This window comes from Palaemon carinicauda, chromosome 6 (assembly GCF_036898095.1).
Source record: "Palaemon carinicauda isolate YSFRI2023 chromosome 6, ASM3689809v2, whole genome shotgun sequence".
Classification (NCBI taxonomy): Eukaryota; Metazoa; Arthropoda; class Malacostraca; order Decapoda; family Palaemonidae; genus Palaemon; species Palaemon carinicauda.
In genome coordinates this window covers 20758257-20777986 of record NC_090730.1, presented here as the reverse complement: position 1 = coordinate 20777986, position 19730 = coordinate 20758257, and the positions used below count along the sequence as shown (strand labels likewise).

The window sequence follows — 19730 nt, the reverse complement described above, 5'->3', positions numbered from 1 at the left end:
TTTCTTTTCTGACTTTGTGTGTCAATTAGATGTACTACTTCTGCAAGCGATGAGATGAAAGGACCATCCTTGAGAGTACAAAGTTGGTCTTATTTGATTTTTTCCCAGCTCTCAGAAGAACCTGTTAGGGGCATATTTCCTGAAGACAAAAGTTTGGTATAAACCACCGACACCTCGTAAATTCTAACAGCAAAGTTCCCGCTATGCTGAAAGCACTTCTACTAAAGGGCTTTTGCTTGCATAGTTAGGAAAAATACATGATTAATTTTTTTTTTAGACTTTTCTTTAGGTAATTAACTCTTTATTTGTTCTCAGGGATGGTGGTTTGAAGCGAAGTGCACCAAAGAAGGAATGGAAGGAACAGTACCAGCAGGAATTTTCAAGACGCCTTAAAGTTCAAAATGTTGATACTGAAAAGAAGGAAGAAAAGACTGAATGACTAGAGGCAAAATGAGGAGGGAAGCTGTAATAACCATCTCCTCATTTGGATTATTCATAACTGAAGGAACTTTCAATAAAAGGACTGTCATTGAAATGTTTTGTACAATTAATAATGGGTTTCGGCCATTATTACGATAGAGAAAACCAATACTGTGTAATTGATCATTGTAATTTGTTAAATATGCAGTATATTTTGTGAGACAGTGTGGTGACATTTGTTCCAAAGGAAAGATAGGCAATGTTTATTTTTTTAAGTTTTTTTTTTATTGTACGCAGTGTAATATGAAACATGCCTGTTGATTCAGAGTATGCTGAGTTTTCAGTGAAACTATAATACTCCATTACATTTAAGGTAAATTTTGAATAATCAATGTTGAAGCCAGAACGATGTGGATTGCTTTATATGCACTGCTGTAAGTATACTTTCATGACTTCATTTCATTAGCATAGATGGAATATTCTATCATGGACATGAATATAATGTACATTATGTAGTCAGTGTGATGATATAGCAGATTTAGTGCACAATGTATCGTGTAGTCATTTGTAGGTCGACATAGTGTACTAGACTGAATTTTCCATGAATTTTTGTAAATGTGCTGCAGAGCAGAAAGGAGCTTGTATATTTTTATTATTTGACCTTAGGGAGAATGTAATTTAAATAACCGCAAACTGTACCAATTTAGACTGCATACATGGGTGTATTTTTAAATATGACTGTGATATTTACTAATTAAAGTTAATGAGAGTTTGTAGAACTTGTTTAATTTCCTACATGTATTGAATTAGTACAATATAGGAGGTGGGCTTTCCATACCTTCAACTCCATTCAGCAGATTTTTTATTTTTTTGCTGCAGGACAAGATATTCTCTAGTATAAAGAGTAAGAGATGTGAAGAAAACTGCTTGTACAGGTTGACCATCACTAATCTAGAAACTTCAATTAACCGGCATTATTTTCACTACTGGCAGCTTGGTTGGCAGTACTGTTTCCACCTTCATTTCAGCAGGAAAAGTTTTTAGTGTATTGTTGAAAACAGTCTAGTTGCACATGACACAAGCAGAAACAAACCATAAATTTCCGCACATAAAACAACCCTCAGATAAGATGAGGTCGAAAATATAAGTCAAATTTGAATGAACTACAAAACCATCAGTGCATAAGCTAGCTTTTGTTGTACACTTGAAAATCCAAAAATTAGATAAAGAAAAATATTTATCATGCTCTTGTTAAACGCACAACATAAAACCGCAACCACTGCTTTAAGTTTCATGACCGATGATAACATACACACAGATGTGTTAGTTTGTTAAAGTTAGTAAGATACCAGATAGCTTAGCAAGTATTATGTAATATTGATATAATTTCTAATATAAAAATATATACAAGGCAGGAAGAGAGAGACATCGATTGATTGATTTCGGATAAGTTAAGAAATTATACATAAAATAAACCACTCGTATGTGCGCAATCTTTCGATACGGTGGCGAGACCTAAAGATCAGCTGATCATAACTAATGGTGAAAAAATATTAAATAAAGCTGTAAAATTGAACTACCCATACGTGCCAGCACACATTTTCACACACAGTGAGGTGATCGGATAATAACTAATAATGATGGGTACAAACGAACTGTATGAAAGCTGATATCCTGTAAAATATTGGTACTGATATAATACTCATCAAGAAGATATTTCAAATAAATTAAGAAATTACTGTATACAGTATATAAAATACGCCACTCGTATGTGCGCAATCTTTCGATACGGTAGCAAGACCTTCAAATCACCTGATCATAACAAGGTAAAAAAAATGAGGTAATTCTTGGTTTAAAATTCTTTCGAAATTGAAAAATCATATACAAAAATGCTTTAATAGAGCATATGATATCCTATTAAACAAGAAAATGGAATAATGATATACAGTACAGTAAGAAAATGATAAAACGTGACGCATCAAATCTTCGGAAACCACTTTTCTAGACTACCTGTAATATATGGATAATTAGGCACCCTTCACGTCCCAAAATTGCCTGATTAGTGATGGCCTACCTGTAGTAATTTTCTTTCTAAATACAGGAGAAAAAACAATAATGGATGTAGTTAAACATGTATCTGCATACCTGTCAGTTTAACAAAATAACTACTATTACTGTTGGTATCAGAACACTTTTTCAGTAATTAACTAAAAGTTTTCTCCACAAATAACAATTTGAAAAATTAAGGCAACTGCTTATTTTCCACTGTAATGTAGTAAAATGATAATGAGTAATAAAGCTAATATACTGAACCTGCAAAAGGGTAGCAAGGGTTGGTCCATCACACATCTGAATGTGTCAAGATAGTAAATGCGTCTAAATGTTCATCTGCAGTCTAGGATTTTATGTACATAGTGCTCTACTGTAAAACAAAAATTAAAATAAATCAATATGATCCAAACCCTTGAAACTTGATATCTGTAGATAGAGAACTAATTTCAGATTATACATACATATACCAAGGCACTTCCCCCAATTTTGGGGGATAGCCTACATCAAACAAATGAAAAAAAAGGGGACCTTTCCTCTCTACGCTCCTCCTAACCTGATGAGGGACTCAACCAAGTCCGGCTGGTACTGCTAGGGTGCCACAGCCCAACCTCCCCTGTTATTCATCACAGATGAAGCTTCATAATGCTGAATCCCCTACTGCTGCTACCTCTGCGGTCATCCAAGGCGACCGGAGGAAGCAGCAGGGCCTACCGGAACTGAGTCACAATTGCTCGCCATTCATTCCCATTTCCAGCCCGATCTCTTGCCTCTCTCACATCTATCCTCCTATCACCCAGAGCTTTCTTCTTTCTTCACTCCATCCATCCACCCAAACCTTGGCCTTTCTCTTGTACTTCTCCCACCAACTCTTGCATTCATCACCTTCTTTAGCAGACAGCCATTTTCCATTCTCTCATCATGGCCAAACCACCTCAACACATTCATATCCACTCTAGCTGCTAACTCATTTCTTACACCCATTCTCACCCTCACTTCTTCGTTCCTAACCGTATCTACTCGAGATACACCAGCCATACTCCTCGGACACTTCATCTCAAACACATTCAATTTCTGTCTCTCCGGTTTTTTCATTCCCCACAACTTCAATCAATACATCACAGTTAGTACAACCACTTTCTCATACAGAACTCTCTTTACATTCATGCCCAACCCTCTATTCTTTACCACTCCCTTCACTGCCCCCAACAGATTATAAAGTCACAAAAAGAATTACATGTAACTCGAAAGGTTGAATAGTGATTAATATAACAAGATCCAACAAAGCAAGAGTTGCCTGAAGAAAGAAAATTTTACATTCCAAAAGAAAAAAGAAAAGTGGTCTATAAGCAAAGTTGGCTATGACTAGTTTAATCATGTTCAATCTCTCAAAATTTTTCTGTCTCGGTGCTTAGTATCAATGAACCTTTAGATCAACAATTAACCAACTTGAATGAAGCTTCTACTTTAATTTGCATATCCAGGGGAAACTTAAACTTGCCTGAAAAGAGGAGGCCTTAAGGTGCGTCCACACGGTCGAACACCAATCGTAACCACTTAACAATGTGAAGCAGAAAGAAGCGTTGATGACGTCAATAACGAACTGCAAGTGGTGTGTCAGTCAGTGCCTGTGTTTGTAGAGTCTGAGTTTCGGACACTTCTGGACATGGAGGCAGAGTGGCACGATGGACGGTGTGCTACTTGTTTACCGGATTAACTTCAAACTTTCAGACGATTAGGTTTCACCTTTCCTGTAAACATGGCTAGCTGTAATTCAGCTACGGATGAACGCTGACTTTGGTGTAGAAGAGAGGCTCAGTTTCTAATAGAACAGTACCAGCAGAACCCATACTTATAAAACATCAAATCAAATGTTTACAAAGGCAGAAATAAACTTTGGGCAGCAATTAATAAAATAACGCCAGAACTTCCGAGAAGTGGATTGTCTGTTGCTGGTTTACAGGTAGAAAAGAAAATAGAATCCATTCTCGGTCAATACAACAATGAGCTATGCAAATTGGAGAAATAGTCGGAGGTTGTTATAGAAGACATTTGCCCACCCAAATTATGGTGTTTCGATGGTATGACAAAATTTGTTTCAATTATGGACACACAAATCTCTCATTTGCTCAAAAAAGTGTTTGATCATGAGGAAAATATGTTAATTCTCTCTCTACAAAAACAGGATAAAAAAAATTATGAACATTTTATCTTTACCACTGAAACAATTTAGATTTAGTTAACAGCACATATTCTGAAGTATGACCAGTCTCCAACATTAGTTATTTCTAGGAATAATACTGTATAGGCTATACATCGTCTGTTAATAACAATAACATCCTCATTTCACAGATAGGTTATTGTTCTAAGTCAGGGATATGTGATTCTGTGTTGTCTGCAGACGTGCTTCTGGAAAAAAATGCTTCCTCTCATACATGTGTCCTGCTTGGTTATAAAAGGTTTTACCTTCTCCCATAAAACGTAGAAAGCGTTTTGTCCCATCTGCAGAGACTCGTAGCTTCTGGTACAATTCATAACCAATTTGAGGTTCCTTTAAATTAGATGAATGGCTTCTCTTTTCACTTGTCTTTGCAACTAGTCCTTCCATGCACTTGTTCTCAAAAGGTCAGGAATAAAAAATTATGCTGCATAATGCAATTTATTTGATTACGCTTTTATTTTATGTTGTACTATGGTTATGATGCACCATACTTGCAGCTGACAACTGCTACTTGATTCTCGAGTACAGACTATAACACTGACGTAGATAAATGAGTTGCCAGTGGACATTAGCTTCAGACATTGTCTGGTAAATGGAGTAGAAATCTTGGTAGACAACTTCATCTGGTACCAATGTTAGTTACCATATCAACTTTCCTCATTTCAATGCTTAGGACATCATACTCTTTCGCTTTAGACGTAGTAACGATGTTTGTTCGACAGACACTGTTCAACCGTGTGGACGCACCTTTAGAGTAGAAGTTTTCTTCCTAAACCAAATTACAGTCCAATATAGTATGTTATTTAATATTCAAGTCTGCAAAAGGGTTTGAGTTGATGAAAATGTTTGGCCAGGTTGAACCCTTGTAGCAGCAATCCTCTTTGTCCATAAATTACTATCAATTAAAGATGTGATTGTTAGGCCTGAAGGAACATTGGTAAAGATTTACAGTTTTTGGATGAAAGCCATGAGAAAGCAGATCAGTTACTACTTCCCTCCTTCCTGAATGACATTACTACTCCTTTCCTGAACCTAGGGAGGTTAGCTGATATACCATTCCGAGAGTAGGTAATATACTATAAACAATTGCAATGGCAGAATGAGGCATTATGCTTGAACCCACAGCAGTGGTTACACCACAGTTGCAATCCATATGAGGTTCTTGCATCATCAGACATGGACTATTTACTACCTAGCTATACTCGAGAAGATGGTAATTAATACGTCTCCATACCTCTAATTGAGTAGTGAAGAACAGGTAATAGTTGGTGGCTCATGAGGCAAATCGGTAGAAGCACAAGGATTGGTAGCCAAAAGTTGCTGCTGTTCATGAATAGGTGTTGGCATCTCGGCAGTAGTGTCAAGGAGATGAGCAACTCTTGTTGCAGTCACATGACTAGGTCAGAACATTGTAAAAAACTTGAATTAAAAGTCTGAGGCTCTGTTCTCATGACAATATTGTTCAATGAACTTTGTTCCTCATCGAACAAAATTGAGTACTGTAAAGGTCTTTCTGCTTGCATCCAAACATTGACAGTTGAGCAGTGAGAGCCTGGTGGTGTGATTAGTGACATCAAGAGTGATTGGTGTACGATTAATGAGAAAATGGACAATTATACAGGCAAATAGAAAATTCTCCTGTGTATTGTTATTGTTGCATGCTAGATAAAAGGAAGAATACAACGTACAGGGGTTGAAAAGCGAATCAGACAAGAGATTTGATACGTTTTGTGGGGCTTGATTCACAGAGTTTGAACGGCTTCGCAGATACAGAAAATTTATTTTTGAGAACTAGCGCCCGCATTAATGGGGAATCGCATAATTCGAACACGTATAATTCAGGACCGTACTGTATCAATAGAAAATTTAAATTAGCCTGTTCAACAGTAAAACATTTGGTGCAAGTTTGAACTTTTGAAGTTCTACCAATTCAACTATGTGATTAGGAAGATCATACCACAACTTAGTCCCAGTCAGAATAAAACCTCTAGGATAATGTACGTTGTAGTACTGAGCCTTACGATGGAGAAGGCACGACTGTTAGAATTAACTGTATACCGATCATCATGAACGGGATAGTACTGTTCGGGAAGATCTGAATGCAAAGGATGGTCAGAATTATGAAAAATTAGGAATAATAAATTTAATAGACCATAAGTTTCTGTCCAACAAATCAAGATGAGATTCAGCAGCTGAAGACCAGACAGGAGAAGAATACTCAAAAGAAGGCAGAATGAAAGAATTAAAATTTCTTCAGAATTGATTGATCACCAAAAATCTTAATAAGCCTTTCTCAAAACGGTAAGCCTTTTTTGTGCAATTGAAGAAGAAACAGATTGTGTTTTTCAAAAGTAAATTTGCTATCAAGAATCACACCTAAAATTTTAAACAGTTAAAAAAACATTAACAATGCAGAGATCTGGAAGTTGAGGAGCCACTGCCCTCGACCTACTTACAATCATTGACTTTTGTTAGGGATCAACTTCATGCGCCATAATTTACACCATGCACTAATTTTAGCTACGGTAGATCTCTATCAAGAGATTCAGCAACCCTAGATCTCCATTCAGGAGATGTAATTGATGCTAAGAGTGTAACATTATCTACATAGGCAACAAGCTTGTTTTCTATGTCAAACCACATGTCATGTATCTTAGCCATAAGGGTAAGAAGATAATCAAAGATAGAATCATCTAATCCTGGATTCTGTTAGATCAAATGCAAATAGATGTTGTTACACCTGCCATAAACTTTTATTACCTGAATCTCATGACATTCACATTCGTAACAGGACTTTATGTGAAGCAAGGTACCCAATCGTAATAAATACTGCCATTCCCCTTGCCCTATGAATGGCATCCCATTTAAAAATTATTGGCTTATTAAAACCAGCAAGAGAGAGCTCAGACAAGTGCCTCATTTGAGAAACCAAAGTTTCAGAGCATAAAAAAATATCATACTGTCTAGACGTAACTGTAAGGTCTTGAATATTTGCATGCAGACACCGAATAGTGCAATACAGTAGATGACACTGGTGAAGTCTAGGAAGTACTGGTCGGTCCTTGGGTGCTAGCCATTCCGCCCGGCTGGCTGGAATCAGGGGAGGCGGTTCTGCTAGGAATGGTAGTCTGTAACCCTCCTTCAACACCGATACTGTCCAGGGTTCCGCACCGTGGTCCTTCCATGCTTGCCAAAAATGTCTGAGGCATCCCCCAACCTGAGGCTTGGGCAGGAGTAGGGGGCCTCCCACCCTATCTCCTTCTGGAGGAACGACCTGAACGCCCTCTCCTGGAAGCTGAGTAGGACGTTCTAAACGAGGCAGGTGCTGCCGGAGCTCCTCTACGGGGGGGCTGCGGTGGTTGAGCCCAAGAGGTAGATGGGGCGTCTCCCTCCTCCTCGTCTGGCTAGGAGAGGCTCGAGAAGTAGAGGGGCCATTCGACGGTGTCCTCCTGTAAGCGGGTCTCCTCATGGAGTGAGGTCTGGTCCCACTCACTTCCTTCCACTTCATGACTTTCTCCATGATTTCCTCCATCTGTTTCAAAGGAAATAGAGTCACCCCACACGGGCAGGCTCCTCAAAGCCCTTGCTTCTCTGTCAGGGATTTTCCGGGATAGCTTGGTCAGGACCGTATCCCTTCTCCTAAGAATCCAGTAGGCCGACAGGGCAAGAGACTGGAATGTCAAGAACTTCAGTGTCCTTTCCCCGGAGATGATGAGTTCCTTCAGGAGGGCCTGATTCGCTGGGTCTGTCAAGTCGTAGGTGGCTTGGATACCCACCAGAATAGACGCCCACCAGTCCAACCAGGAGGCGACGTTGACTAAGTCTTTAGACATCTCCTCCATCATCGTCGCCTCTGACTGGGAGAAACAAATCGGGGCTGACGAGGCTCTGTCCTCCGGGGCACCCTGGCCTAACACTTCAAGGGAGGCCTCCATCTTGCAGGCTCCTGGTCGCTGCCCCTCCGGCACATAAAATTTGCTCTGGGACCTTAGCCCCTGGAGTAATTTTGAGGCACTCTGGGATTTGGGGGCTTCGGCATTGCCCGCCACAACCTTGTCCACGTGCGTACGCCCCAGAACCACGTCCCTGGCTACAGGCAGCGCTAAGGAGGGTTTCTGCTGTACGGGGGCCTCCATTAGACGATTGAGGCTGGAACGCCAGGTATCTTCGTCGGTGGGAACAGGCTCCTCGATCCTGTGATGCCTCCGTATGAGGCCTATAACCTTCCAATAGATTGAATCCTCGGTTGGAGAACCTTCCCCGTCGCCGACCGCGCCCTCCGTCTGAAGCTGAGGCGATGGTCCGACGGTCACCTCCGTCTGTCGCTGGGGTTCTGACTCGAAGGGCACCTCCACGTGGCGGTAAGGGACTGTGTCGACTGGCACCTCCGCACCAGGCCTGGGTCTTGGGACAGGCACCGCCGTGTCGGCGAGGTCTTCCGTCCTTAACATGTCCTTCGCCGAAGAGGGTGAGATTTCCATGGGCTTGCCTGACGGAGGAAGTCGTCCCTGCGAATCCACTGGTCGAGTCAATTTTGCTGACTTGACGAGGCTGCCCGTCCGAAAAAGCGACTCCCTCCACTGTGCGGGTTGAGTCGGTTGTTTCGCGGCCTTACGCCTGTCTGAAGAGGTCATTTCGTTCTGGTCCTTACGAGGGTCAAACCTGTGGCTGGCAGAGGGGCTCCTTGGAGAACCGTCTCTGGACCGCCGACTCGCAGAGTTCGGGATGGCAGCGAAGTCCGCGAGCTTCCTGCGGGGGACGAGGACCCATTCTTCTTTGGGAGACCTACTCCTCCTGTATTTCTTCCTCGGGGACCTGGAATGCCTTCTACTATATCTCGACCTCGAACGCGACCTCGAATGGGAACGTCTGCTCCTGGATCTATCCCTCCTCCGGCGGCGCCTCCTCCGCGCTTCTCCCTCCCAAGACAACGATGAACCTGCCGCTGAAGACTCCAATGACTCTGCATAACACGACCGAGGGGCAGGCGCATGGGGAATGGAGGTCTTCGTGATCCGTTGGGTTCCGGAGGTCGAAGGTTGTAGAAACATGTCAGGAACCGCCGAAAGAGGAGCTGGGGGGGAGTTCGGTCGCACCACGTTGGGGAACCAGGAACCAAGGCCATCTTCAATGGGGACCTACCTGGAGTTTTCGGGAGCCTCCATCCGAAGGGCTCCGCTACCGTCGAGTCCATCTTATCTTGGGTGCCATCAGCTGCCGAGGTACCTGAAACACAGGCCCATGAAGCGGGCGAAGAGACAGGGACATTATTACCCCACATGGGGTCATCAGAGGAGACGGTGCCCTCCATGCACAAGGGCAGAGTCTCCAAGACCCCCAGTAAAAGCACCTTCAGGCTTCCCACTTGCCTGCGAAGATTCAGCAACCCCAACATCACGAAGACTAGACTCCTGGGGAAGAGCAATCGGCTTCTTCCCCGCAACGGACTTACCTTGTCCCCTACTCTGGGTAGGGGAAGAAGGAACAGAAACATCGTCAGACTTCCCTCCTGGCGACGTCAAGGGCGAAGAGGTGCTCGCCTTCCTGGGGGATCGCTTAGCGGACTTCTTCTTTTTCGTACTAAAACGAACCCACTGGATCTCACTCCAAGACACACACTCTGGGCACGTGTCTGCCGGCGAGCACACTTTACCCCTACAGGAAGAGCAAAGGGAATGCGGGTCAACCTCCGGCTTGGATGAAAACGCACCACGCGGCTCCCCGCCTCTAGGCCCAGGACAACGGCGGGCCTGTTCCATAATGCACAACACAACACCGTAAGACACAGGAACGCAGGGAAAGGATAAGGAACACACTTGGGAAAGCACCAGGAATCAAGCGAACACGCGAGAACACAAGGGAAAGCACAGGGATACCACGCGGGAGACACGTGGGACACAAAGGGTCGCACAGAGAATGGAGAGCGTCGGGATGGTATCACGACGCGACCAGAGAACTTACTGAGGAGCAAGACCCAAGCTAACACACGACCTGGCTCGGGACTAGCCTCAGGGCACGTATCCTTCCACCTGGGGTAGTCCTCACAGAAAACGGAAGTAGGGTAAACTACACAAAACTCTGGTCGGTTGAGAGGAGATTCCAGGTACCTCCTAAGAAAGTAGTTCGAGGTAAGTCTCTGTGTTGGAACAACTTAAGATTAATGATAACAAAAAGAATATGTACATAAATATATATAAAGTGATTGATACAAATTGACTTTGAATAATTATACTCAGCCAAGAATGGTCGTTCAGAGCTTATGCTTCAGCTAAAAAATGATTACAATTTGATCAGAAAAGAAATCCCTCTCTGGTATAGTTTGCTCCATTAAATCTGGTACACTTCACGGGAAGCTAAGGAGACGTCTGATAGCTGTAAACTGTAGCAGGTAATGCGGTTTAGCAAAAGAGAAATTGTTGGCAGCACTGCCTGTAAACATGTGATCAAAAGCATTTACATGTTTTATGAAGTGTTGTCTACAAAATTACGTTAGTTAGGTTATTTGCTTAACAGAACTTTGTAAAATTAATATAAATGCTTTTGATCACGTTTACAAACTCAGCGACTTTGTTTTACACACAACTTTGCCAACAGATTCTCTTATGCTAAACAGTGTACTGTACAGATGTCTGACATCTCTTTAGCTTACTGTGAAGTGTACCAGAATTAATAAAGCAAACTGTACAAATCAGAAACACGAATGGTGGACTAAGCTTGTCTGCACTATTTGGTGTAGACTCAACAGTTCTTCCTTAGCTAAAACTGGGTCACTCACTGTCCAAAGGAGAAAGAACCTGTTTTGCTGAAGTGTCTGACAGTTTTCAGAGAAAAGAAACTCAATCTGCCTCACTCCTTAAGCTAAGCTCACTTGTTTAACTTTTCAATCCCATAATCATAATACATTCTTACTTGACATTGATGCTTACAGGGTATACAAGGTACGTTCAATTAGTAATGAGAAAATGTCAGGAGACACACTAGACCAAAATGGTATTTTTCTTTGTTTTGTATCAAGACCTTTTAGCTACTAAGTTGCCAGCTATATTTTGTAAGTTATCAACAGGTTCTTTTAGCTCTAGTTACAGGACTGATAACGTTACCACATTGAGTGAATGTGGTGGTACAGTACTTCTATCCCTGTCAATTACCGTTATATTCCTATAATTCCGGATATAAAAATTCTTTGATTGCCTGCTAGCAAAATCTCCAGTGTTGAGCAGAAACCCTTTGAGTTTGGTCATGAAGCTCAGCTGATTGGTTGTTGCTCAAGTGCTGTTAATATTGAGTCCCTTGTTTTTAAACTTATAGCGAGGAGTCAGTGGGTAATTTCTTACTATTAATATTGAAGTTTTAAATTCAATAGTGACTATAGGAATGTAATATCTGGTACTCCTCAGGGTAACACTCTTATGCTTTTACTTTTATATTGTATGTACATACTATATGTAGTTTGGCCTTGGAAAAAAATTTTCTCTTTTGCAGATGATGCTACTCTTTTTGCATCAATTCCACCTTCCAAATGTAGAATTATTGTTTCTGAATCCATTATCAGTGAAGTTAAACCCTAAAAACTTTAAAAGTAATTGTAAGTGGGTCAAGTTCACCAGGTCCTAGCCACTCAAATCTTTTCTTTTCGTTAACAACGTTTCTTCAACTACATGGAGCTCATTTTCAGTTTCACAAAAAAAATTGTTAGCTATATTGTGAAAGCCTTTCAAGACCTTTGGAGACGTGTCCACCATGAATATTTCAATAAATCTATTCTGCCATGTTTTGAATATTGATCTGTCTGGTCTTGAACAGCTGACTCTCATCATGACTTGGACAAAACTTGAATTTCTCTTGAGATCTGGATATTAGTACAGTTTCTGGCACAGTTGTTATAACAGGTTTCCGTGCTTGTCGTCTTAAGAATTCACATAATTCTGACCACCATCTGCATTCAGGTCTTCCGAGACTACATCATTCACTATGCACTACAAGGTGTGCAGTTAATTCCTACAGTCTTGCCTTTTCTCTCATAAGGCTCATTACTACTTAGTAGTCTGTAAGTTTCAATCAGGCGGTGACCAAATTGTGGAATGATCTTCCCAATCACATGTTGAATCAATAGAACTTAAAAGTTCTAAATGGGTGTAAATGATTTTCTGTTGAACAGGTTGCCATAATTCTAGCTTCGTAGTTTATATATTACTTGTCTATTTAATATTATTATAAATATTAATTCATTATAATTTGAAAATTTTTTTTTATAGTTTATTCTTTACTTACACTTTTTTTCTGCACTAGGCATCTTTCCCTGTTGAGGTGCTGTGAATGTAAAATTTTACTCTGCCAAATAGGGTTGCATTTTGGTTAGTAACGGACTGACTGGGGGAGGGACCATTTCTCATTCATGGAGGAGGTTTGCAGCCTAAAAAATACTGCCATCTTAATCTTCATTCTTACAGCAATCTTATTGTACTTCAAAGTTCAGATGTCCCCATAACATGTAGAACTGGTCTACTTTCAGCCCCTAATATGGTGCTCTTTCTACCTCTCCTACACTTTATACATTTTATAATGAAAAAATCCTCAATCTACTTAACTCTTCACAATATTATTCACATTCCATATATACAGTAATACAGTTCAAGTTCATCTCCACATCTCATCTGCCACAATGTATGGTAACTCTACTGTTAGTAGTAAAATTTGTAAACTTTGCTTGCATTTATTTTCATTTCATTTTACTATTGTTTGTATATTTCTATGGTCTTCTTATCTGTTTCCACTGTCAAAAATGAATTTAAATATGTGGAAATTTTGTTTCTTGATTGTAATTTAAGATCTCTTGATAATCTTTATTCATACATTACAAAATATATCACATTTTAACTTCTCATTAAAGAACACACCTATGAATTATGATATTAATTTTGTCCATCATTTACCATTTCCAAACACCAAAATTTGCTTTTTACTCAACATACCATCCTTTGGCATGGCATTTCTAATAGCCTCTAAATAATTCTCAAGTGGAACATAAGAATATTCCGGTGGCTTCAATTTGTTATGGCTAACCAGTTCAAATAAGTCATTGAGCATTTGTTGTCTTTTCGGATGGTCATAATGTTCCTTGTTCCACCGCGTCATCCAAAACCCTTTCAGAGATACATTAGTAAAGATAAGCGAACCCACAGGCACAGTGACAGGCTGGAAAGAAAATTACAGGTTTAAAATTACATACCATACTCTAACATATATCCTTATCTACAGTATACAGTAGTGTACTATATATAAAATACAGGAAAACACACGATAGAGAAGTATATTGGGAGAAATGGGAGGAGGCCATGGACAAAGAGAAAGTTGTGGAGGAATAAAATCTCAATCTTCCCATAGTTTAATGAGGACAAAATGAGGATAATGGAGAAATTAAAGTTGAGATGAGAAATTAATTTGTATTTTTCCTAGCTATACAAACCTAAGTCCTTTAGGTAGAGAATACTATATGTTTTCAGAGTGAACTGGATGGCAGTTGAATCGTTTAAATGAGCAATTAAGTGACAGGTGGGAGTGAGGGCAAGGAGTCACGCCCACTTACCTGTTAAAGTCTCTTCACTTATGAACTTCTGGCTTAGAACTGAGAGGGATGGTTGAAGAGGTTAGTATAATCTAAATGACTTGGGTTTGTGTAGCTAGGAAAAATACAAACTACTTTAAAACTTTGTGATTTGTTTCTACATGAATACAACCAATTGTCCTTTAGGTGGGTCAGAACAGAAGTCCCCTTGGGAGCAAACTGGTAGGTTCTTTTTCTTCCCTAGAAATGTCAATCGACTTTGTCACGTACAGGAGTAGAAAATGATTTTATCATTGGGATGAATAGGCTGAGAGGGCCTGGCCTGTCTAATAAGACTGGAACGTGGTCCAAAGAGGGATCCCTTTCCCTGAAGGAAACCAAAAACTTTCCTTAGTTTAAACTTGTTACCAGTCATAGCACAAAAGGAGAAGAGCCTTGAGCCTCAAACCTCCGATGGGGAGCCCTGAACACAGGAGGAACCCCAAAAGCCTCTAGAATCTTCAGGCCTGCTGACATAAGCTCGAGGTCTCCTAACTCCTGATGCATACTCGCCTTTGACCCTGTCTGCTCTGAAATGGCTGTTATTAGTCAACTGTCTTTTGCAGGGCTCAGCAACAGTAATTGGACTGTGCTGAATGAACACATGGGGGAGCATAACCGTGGTCGGGGCTTGCAAGTTGATGTGCCAATGGCTAATAAAGTTATACGTCTAAGTGCGACCACTAAATTGGCTTCCCCCTGCTTAGCACAAAATTAACAAATTGACCTATTTGGAAGTAATTTGTATTCTTCTCACCTATACAAATCTGAAACTTCTAATAAGATTTGTTTTTGTGTAGGACCAATTGTAGGTCATTTGCATTTTTTCATTACCTAACTTGAGTCCTTTTCTCGGGTTGTATTTGTGGGGCTTGTTGTAGTACTTCTATGGGAAAGCGATCTAGTAAGCAGTGAGGGGTTGCGTGATTGATCCCGACCAGGTGAAGGATGTGCGACCGATCATGAGCATGTGAGAGAGCGAGTGATCGATCGTAAGGAGAAACCTGAGAAGTTATGGCTATAGCTTGTAATTGTGCAACTGTGTTATAGCGCTCTCTAAATAATGGGCAAACACCTACTAGCATATCTAGTATCACTCCAATTGGAAAGCGAATTAGAGAAATGAAGCTACCATAAGAGCAAGGGATAGCAAACAGATTAGTGATAATGAACAAAAATAGGTAACGTTCCAAACGATGCTCACATCGCAAGCATGTATGTCAATGTTCCAAAAGATACTTGCATCATGGTGTGGTTCCCAGGGGTGTTCGCATCATGGTGTTATTTCAAAGAGGGCTCACTATAATGAGCAAATTGGTTTAATTCCAAAGATGATCGCAGTCACAAACAGCTGAGGAGAAAGTACAATAGTGTGCAAATGTTTGTTGTTTTTCTTCGTTCTCATTGGAAAACTAGCCAATGCTGTTTCTCTCACAGGGAGAAAAACGGTATGAGTGACTTATATGAAACTCATATCAATCAGTCTTAAAGGACTAATCACCAAAAAAGAGAAGGAAAGGCTGCAGTTGTTTTCTTTAGTTTATACAGTCAGCTGACTGACTACATTCCTGAGATGGAGGGAACGCAAGACAAAAGTTTGACAATGCAGAAAGCTTCAAATATAAGCTGAATATGCGTAAAGTTGAGCCCTGATGTGTTTCTTTATTACTCTGGGAAGGCAAGTACTTCAATTGAGCATGCCTAATATCCTTGCTGTCCTTGCAATAATCGAATGCACGAGGGTAATTGTGCACACACTTTTGGCTTTTAGGGTGTAAGGAATATTACAAATTTTAAAAGTAATATGTATTTTCCCTAACTAAACAATCTGAATATCTCCTTTTGGGGAGAGCAATCAGGTCTTGATCTCAAGTCATAATCTCCAGAGAAACTAGAGAGTTTTTTTCAGGTACTGAATACAAGATTTGTTTTTCAGTACCAGCCAAATTTTATGACTTTCTTTTAGACGTAAGTCTTCTGAGGAAAAGGGAAAGGGGTTAGATAAAATTATTCTATGCTCTGAGGTGTAAAGACTTTGAATCTGAATGGAATTTGTTTATTCCGAGGATTATCAAAGAAGTTCCCTAATGGGAACTCTTCCATTCCGAGGAGAGAGACAGCTTGAGGTAAACAGAAATTCTAACGGGGATAATTGTCGTCAAAAGAAACTACTCTGGGTGATCTCGATCCATTATAGGACCGAGGTCGAGAATCACCCCAAGGAGTAACTGGACATCGACGGCCATGACTCTGGTAGTTGGGGAGGTCTACTGGATAGACCTACCAGTCACAATTATGCATGTAAGCCGGAAAGTGGACGTGCTAGGATGTGTGTTTAGCTCTCTCTGGTATAAAAACTCTTCTCAAAGAAAGTTCAAACTTGCGCCCAATCCTGGATCTTATGAAGCGCTTACTGTAAGAGTAATGTACGCAATGGTGAGGCGTAGCAACCCATCTATTCTAAACCCCTAAGAGGCTGAGCACACGTCAGGAGTCTAGTAAGGTTTGTCACCCTACGCACGTGTTGAAAAATGCAGAGTTCAAGTGTGTGTTCACGGCCATGCCAGAGCATTTGAAGAAAGACAAGCACATGCTCTGAAGAGCTAGAATACTCAGGTGAGAGTCCTACGTTCACCTTGAGTGCACGCTGAACGTATTTGATGATAACGTGCATTTAGGTGTGTCCTGCGTTTACCTTGAGTGCACGCCGAGCAGGTTGAGAGATATGTTAGCATTAAGCATGTCTCCTCCACAGGGGTGATATTGCTCCCTTGATAGACACACAAGTTGCTAAAAAGCGAGATGATTATCATAAAAATTATAAAAGTTTTAACTGCCTTGTTCTCCAGCTTCGCTGTTACCTCTCCTATGTAATGGATGAAGGTTAGTATTTTTATCCAAACAATTTCATTTAAGTAGTACACTACTTCAAGACTTTAAGTACATGAGAATGTATATGAAATAGAGAATGCTCATTGATCAGAGCCATCAATACTAAACGTGAGATCTGAAGAGGCTTAAAGATCTCTAGCAAGGATGACAAATGGTAATGCTCAAGGACTATTAAGAAAATTAGACAGAATGTGTGTTATTATTATTAACACTTTGAGATACAGGTAGTCGCCGACTTACGACCGAGATAGGGACCGAGAGATGAGTCGTAAGTCGAGTTCGCCATATGTCGAACTAGAAAAGTGAAGTTTCCGTAGATTTATTTTGATACGTTATGATTCGGCAATCATCTGGATCATAATATTTTGCCAATATTTTCTTACTGTCTATCATTATTCCATTTTCTTGTTTCATAGGATATCATATGCTCTATAAATTCATTTTTGTATTCTATTTATCAATTTTGGAAGCATTTTACAATCGAGTACTGAAAATTTTGTTTACCTTTGGTTATGATCACCTGATCTGAAAGTGCCGCTACCTACCGTATCAAAATATGGCGTACATACGTATGGCATATTTTTTTTATCATTTCTTAACTTATTAGAAATAACTTCATGATGAATATTTCATCAACGCCAATATGTTACAGGAAATTAGTTTCCATACAGTTCGTCTAATCATTAGGTATAATGCAAAATCGTTGTAGCTCTTTCTCTTTGTGTGTGTGTGTGCTCGCTTTCGCAATCGCATACGAGTAGTTCAATTTTAAAGCTTCATACAGTATTCTAGTTCAATATTAAACCTTTATATTTCATTAGACATTACTGTGTTTAATTGTAGTTTATTAAAGTACGTTTATATTTTATTTTTCAATTTCTTGAGCATATCAATCAACAAATACTTTTGATTTACTTTCAGTTGGCATCAGCTAATCTCAAGGTCACGCTGTCGTATTACTATTATGAGCACATATATATAGTGCGAATAACACTGATTTATATACAGGTAATTTTCTTGACATTCTAAATTTCTTCATACTGTAATGCATGTTACATCAGCGCCAATATGTTATAGGGTATCACATTTTCCATACAGTTTGCTTATAGACCTTATAATTAGTTATAAAAAGAATAAGCTCTCTCTCTTTCTCTGTATTTTGTTTTTAATTCAGTTGTATCTTCATATTTCTTTTGAAAATTATTAAAAAATTCTATATATCATTATTCGATGTTTCGATTGTGGGAATAGTGACGCATCGGAAGGAAATCACTTGATTTGCCTCTCGCCTTCCGCCAGAAATAAGACGTCATCAGACTTTCTTTCTTAAATTTACGGTAAGTTATACTAATCTTATAACTAATGATACAGACCACTAAAACACTTGATATCATTACTGGGTGTTTCAATGATGGGAATGCTGTAATAAGATTACTGTACTCGGTAACAATGAAAGGAAATCATTCGGTTTGTCAGCGCGCTTCCGCCAGATACATGACGTCACAAGACACGTGACGTACAGTAAACTCTACGAAGAATGACTTGCAAAATATGTTATTTTCATTAGTAAAATAAATTTTTGAATATACTTACCCGATGATCATGTAGCTGTCAACTCCGTTGCCCGACAGAAATCTACGGTCGGGATACGCCAGCGATCGCTATCCAGGTGGGGGTGTACTCAACAGCGCCATCTGTGAGCAGGTACTCAAGTACTTCTTGTCAACAAGAACTCAATTTTCTCCTCGGTCCACTGGTTCTCTATGGGGAGGAAGGGCGGGTTCTTTAATTCATGATCATCGGGTAAGTATATTCAAAAATTTATTTTACTAATGAAAATAACATTTTTCAATATTAATCTTACCCGATGATCATGTAGCTGATTCACACCCAGGGTGGTGGGTGGAGACCAGCATACATGTTAACAAAGAAGCTAAGTATCCCGTATTTCATTTTATTAGTTATTCAAAATAACAAACATAAAATAAATAAGTACCTGGTAAGGAAGTCGACTTGAACCATTACTCTGCCTTTTTTAAGTACGTCTTCCTTACTGAGCCTAGCGGTCCTCTTAGGATGCTGAACGACTCCTAGGTGCTGAAGTATAAAGGGCTGCAACCCATACTAAAGGACCTCATCACAACCTCTAACCTAGGCGCTTCTCAAGAAAGAATTGACCACCCGCCAAATCAACCAGGATGCGGAAGGCTTCTTAGCCGACCGTACAACCCAAAGAACAACAATAAAAAGTATTCAAGAGAAAGGTTAAAAAGGTTATGGGATTATGGGAATGTAGTGGCTGAGCCCTCACCTACTACTGCACTCGCTGCTACGAATGGTCCCAGGGTGTAGCAGTTCTCGTAAAGAGACTGGACATCTTTGAGATAGAATGATGCGAACACTGACTTGCTTCTCCAATAGGTTGCATCCATAACACTCTGCAGAGAACGGTTCTGTTTGAAGGCCACTGAAGTAGCCACAGCTCTCACTTCATGTGTCCTTACCTTCAGCAAAGCAAGGTCTTCTTCCTTCAGATGAGAATGT

General features: G+C 40.2%; 2 protein-coding genes across 4 annotated transcripts in view; one reads left to right on the top strand and one right to left on the bottom strand.

Annotated features, from left to right (window-relative positions):
* Gpat4 (Glycerol-3-phosphate acyltransferase 4) overlaps positions 1–1199 on the top strand; it is a 76610-nt gene extending 75411 nt beyond the window's left edge. For all 3 annotated transcript variants that reach the window (XM_068375081.1, XM_068375082.1, XM_068375080.1), the window contains one exon: positions 316–1199. In XM_068375081.1, coding sequence (XP_068231182.1) covers positions 316–439 — 124 coding nt within the window. In that variant the 3' untranslated portion in view covers positions 440–1199. The remainder of the gene's footprint in view (positions 1–315) is intronic.
* Positions 1200–13391: 12192 nt separating this feature from the next.
* The window catches only part of LOC137642487 (enoyl-[acyl-carrier-protein] reductase, mitochondrial-like), a 101625-nt gene continuing 95286 nt past the window's right edge, over positions 13392–19730 (bottom strand). Inside the window, exon 6 of the mRNA XM_068375079.1 lies at positions 13392–13885. Coding sequence (XP_068231180.1) covers positions 13616–13885 — 270 coding nt within the window. The 3' untranslated portion in view covers positions 13392–13615. The remainder of the gene's footprint in view (positions 13886–19730) is intronic.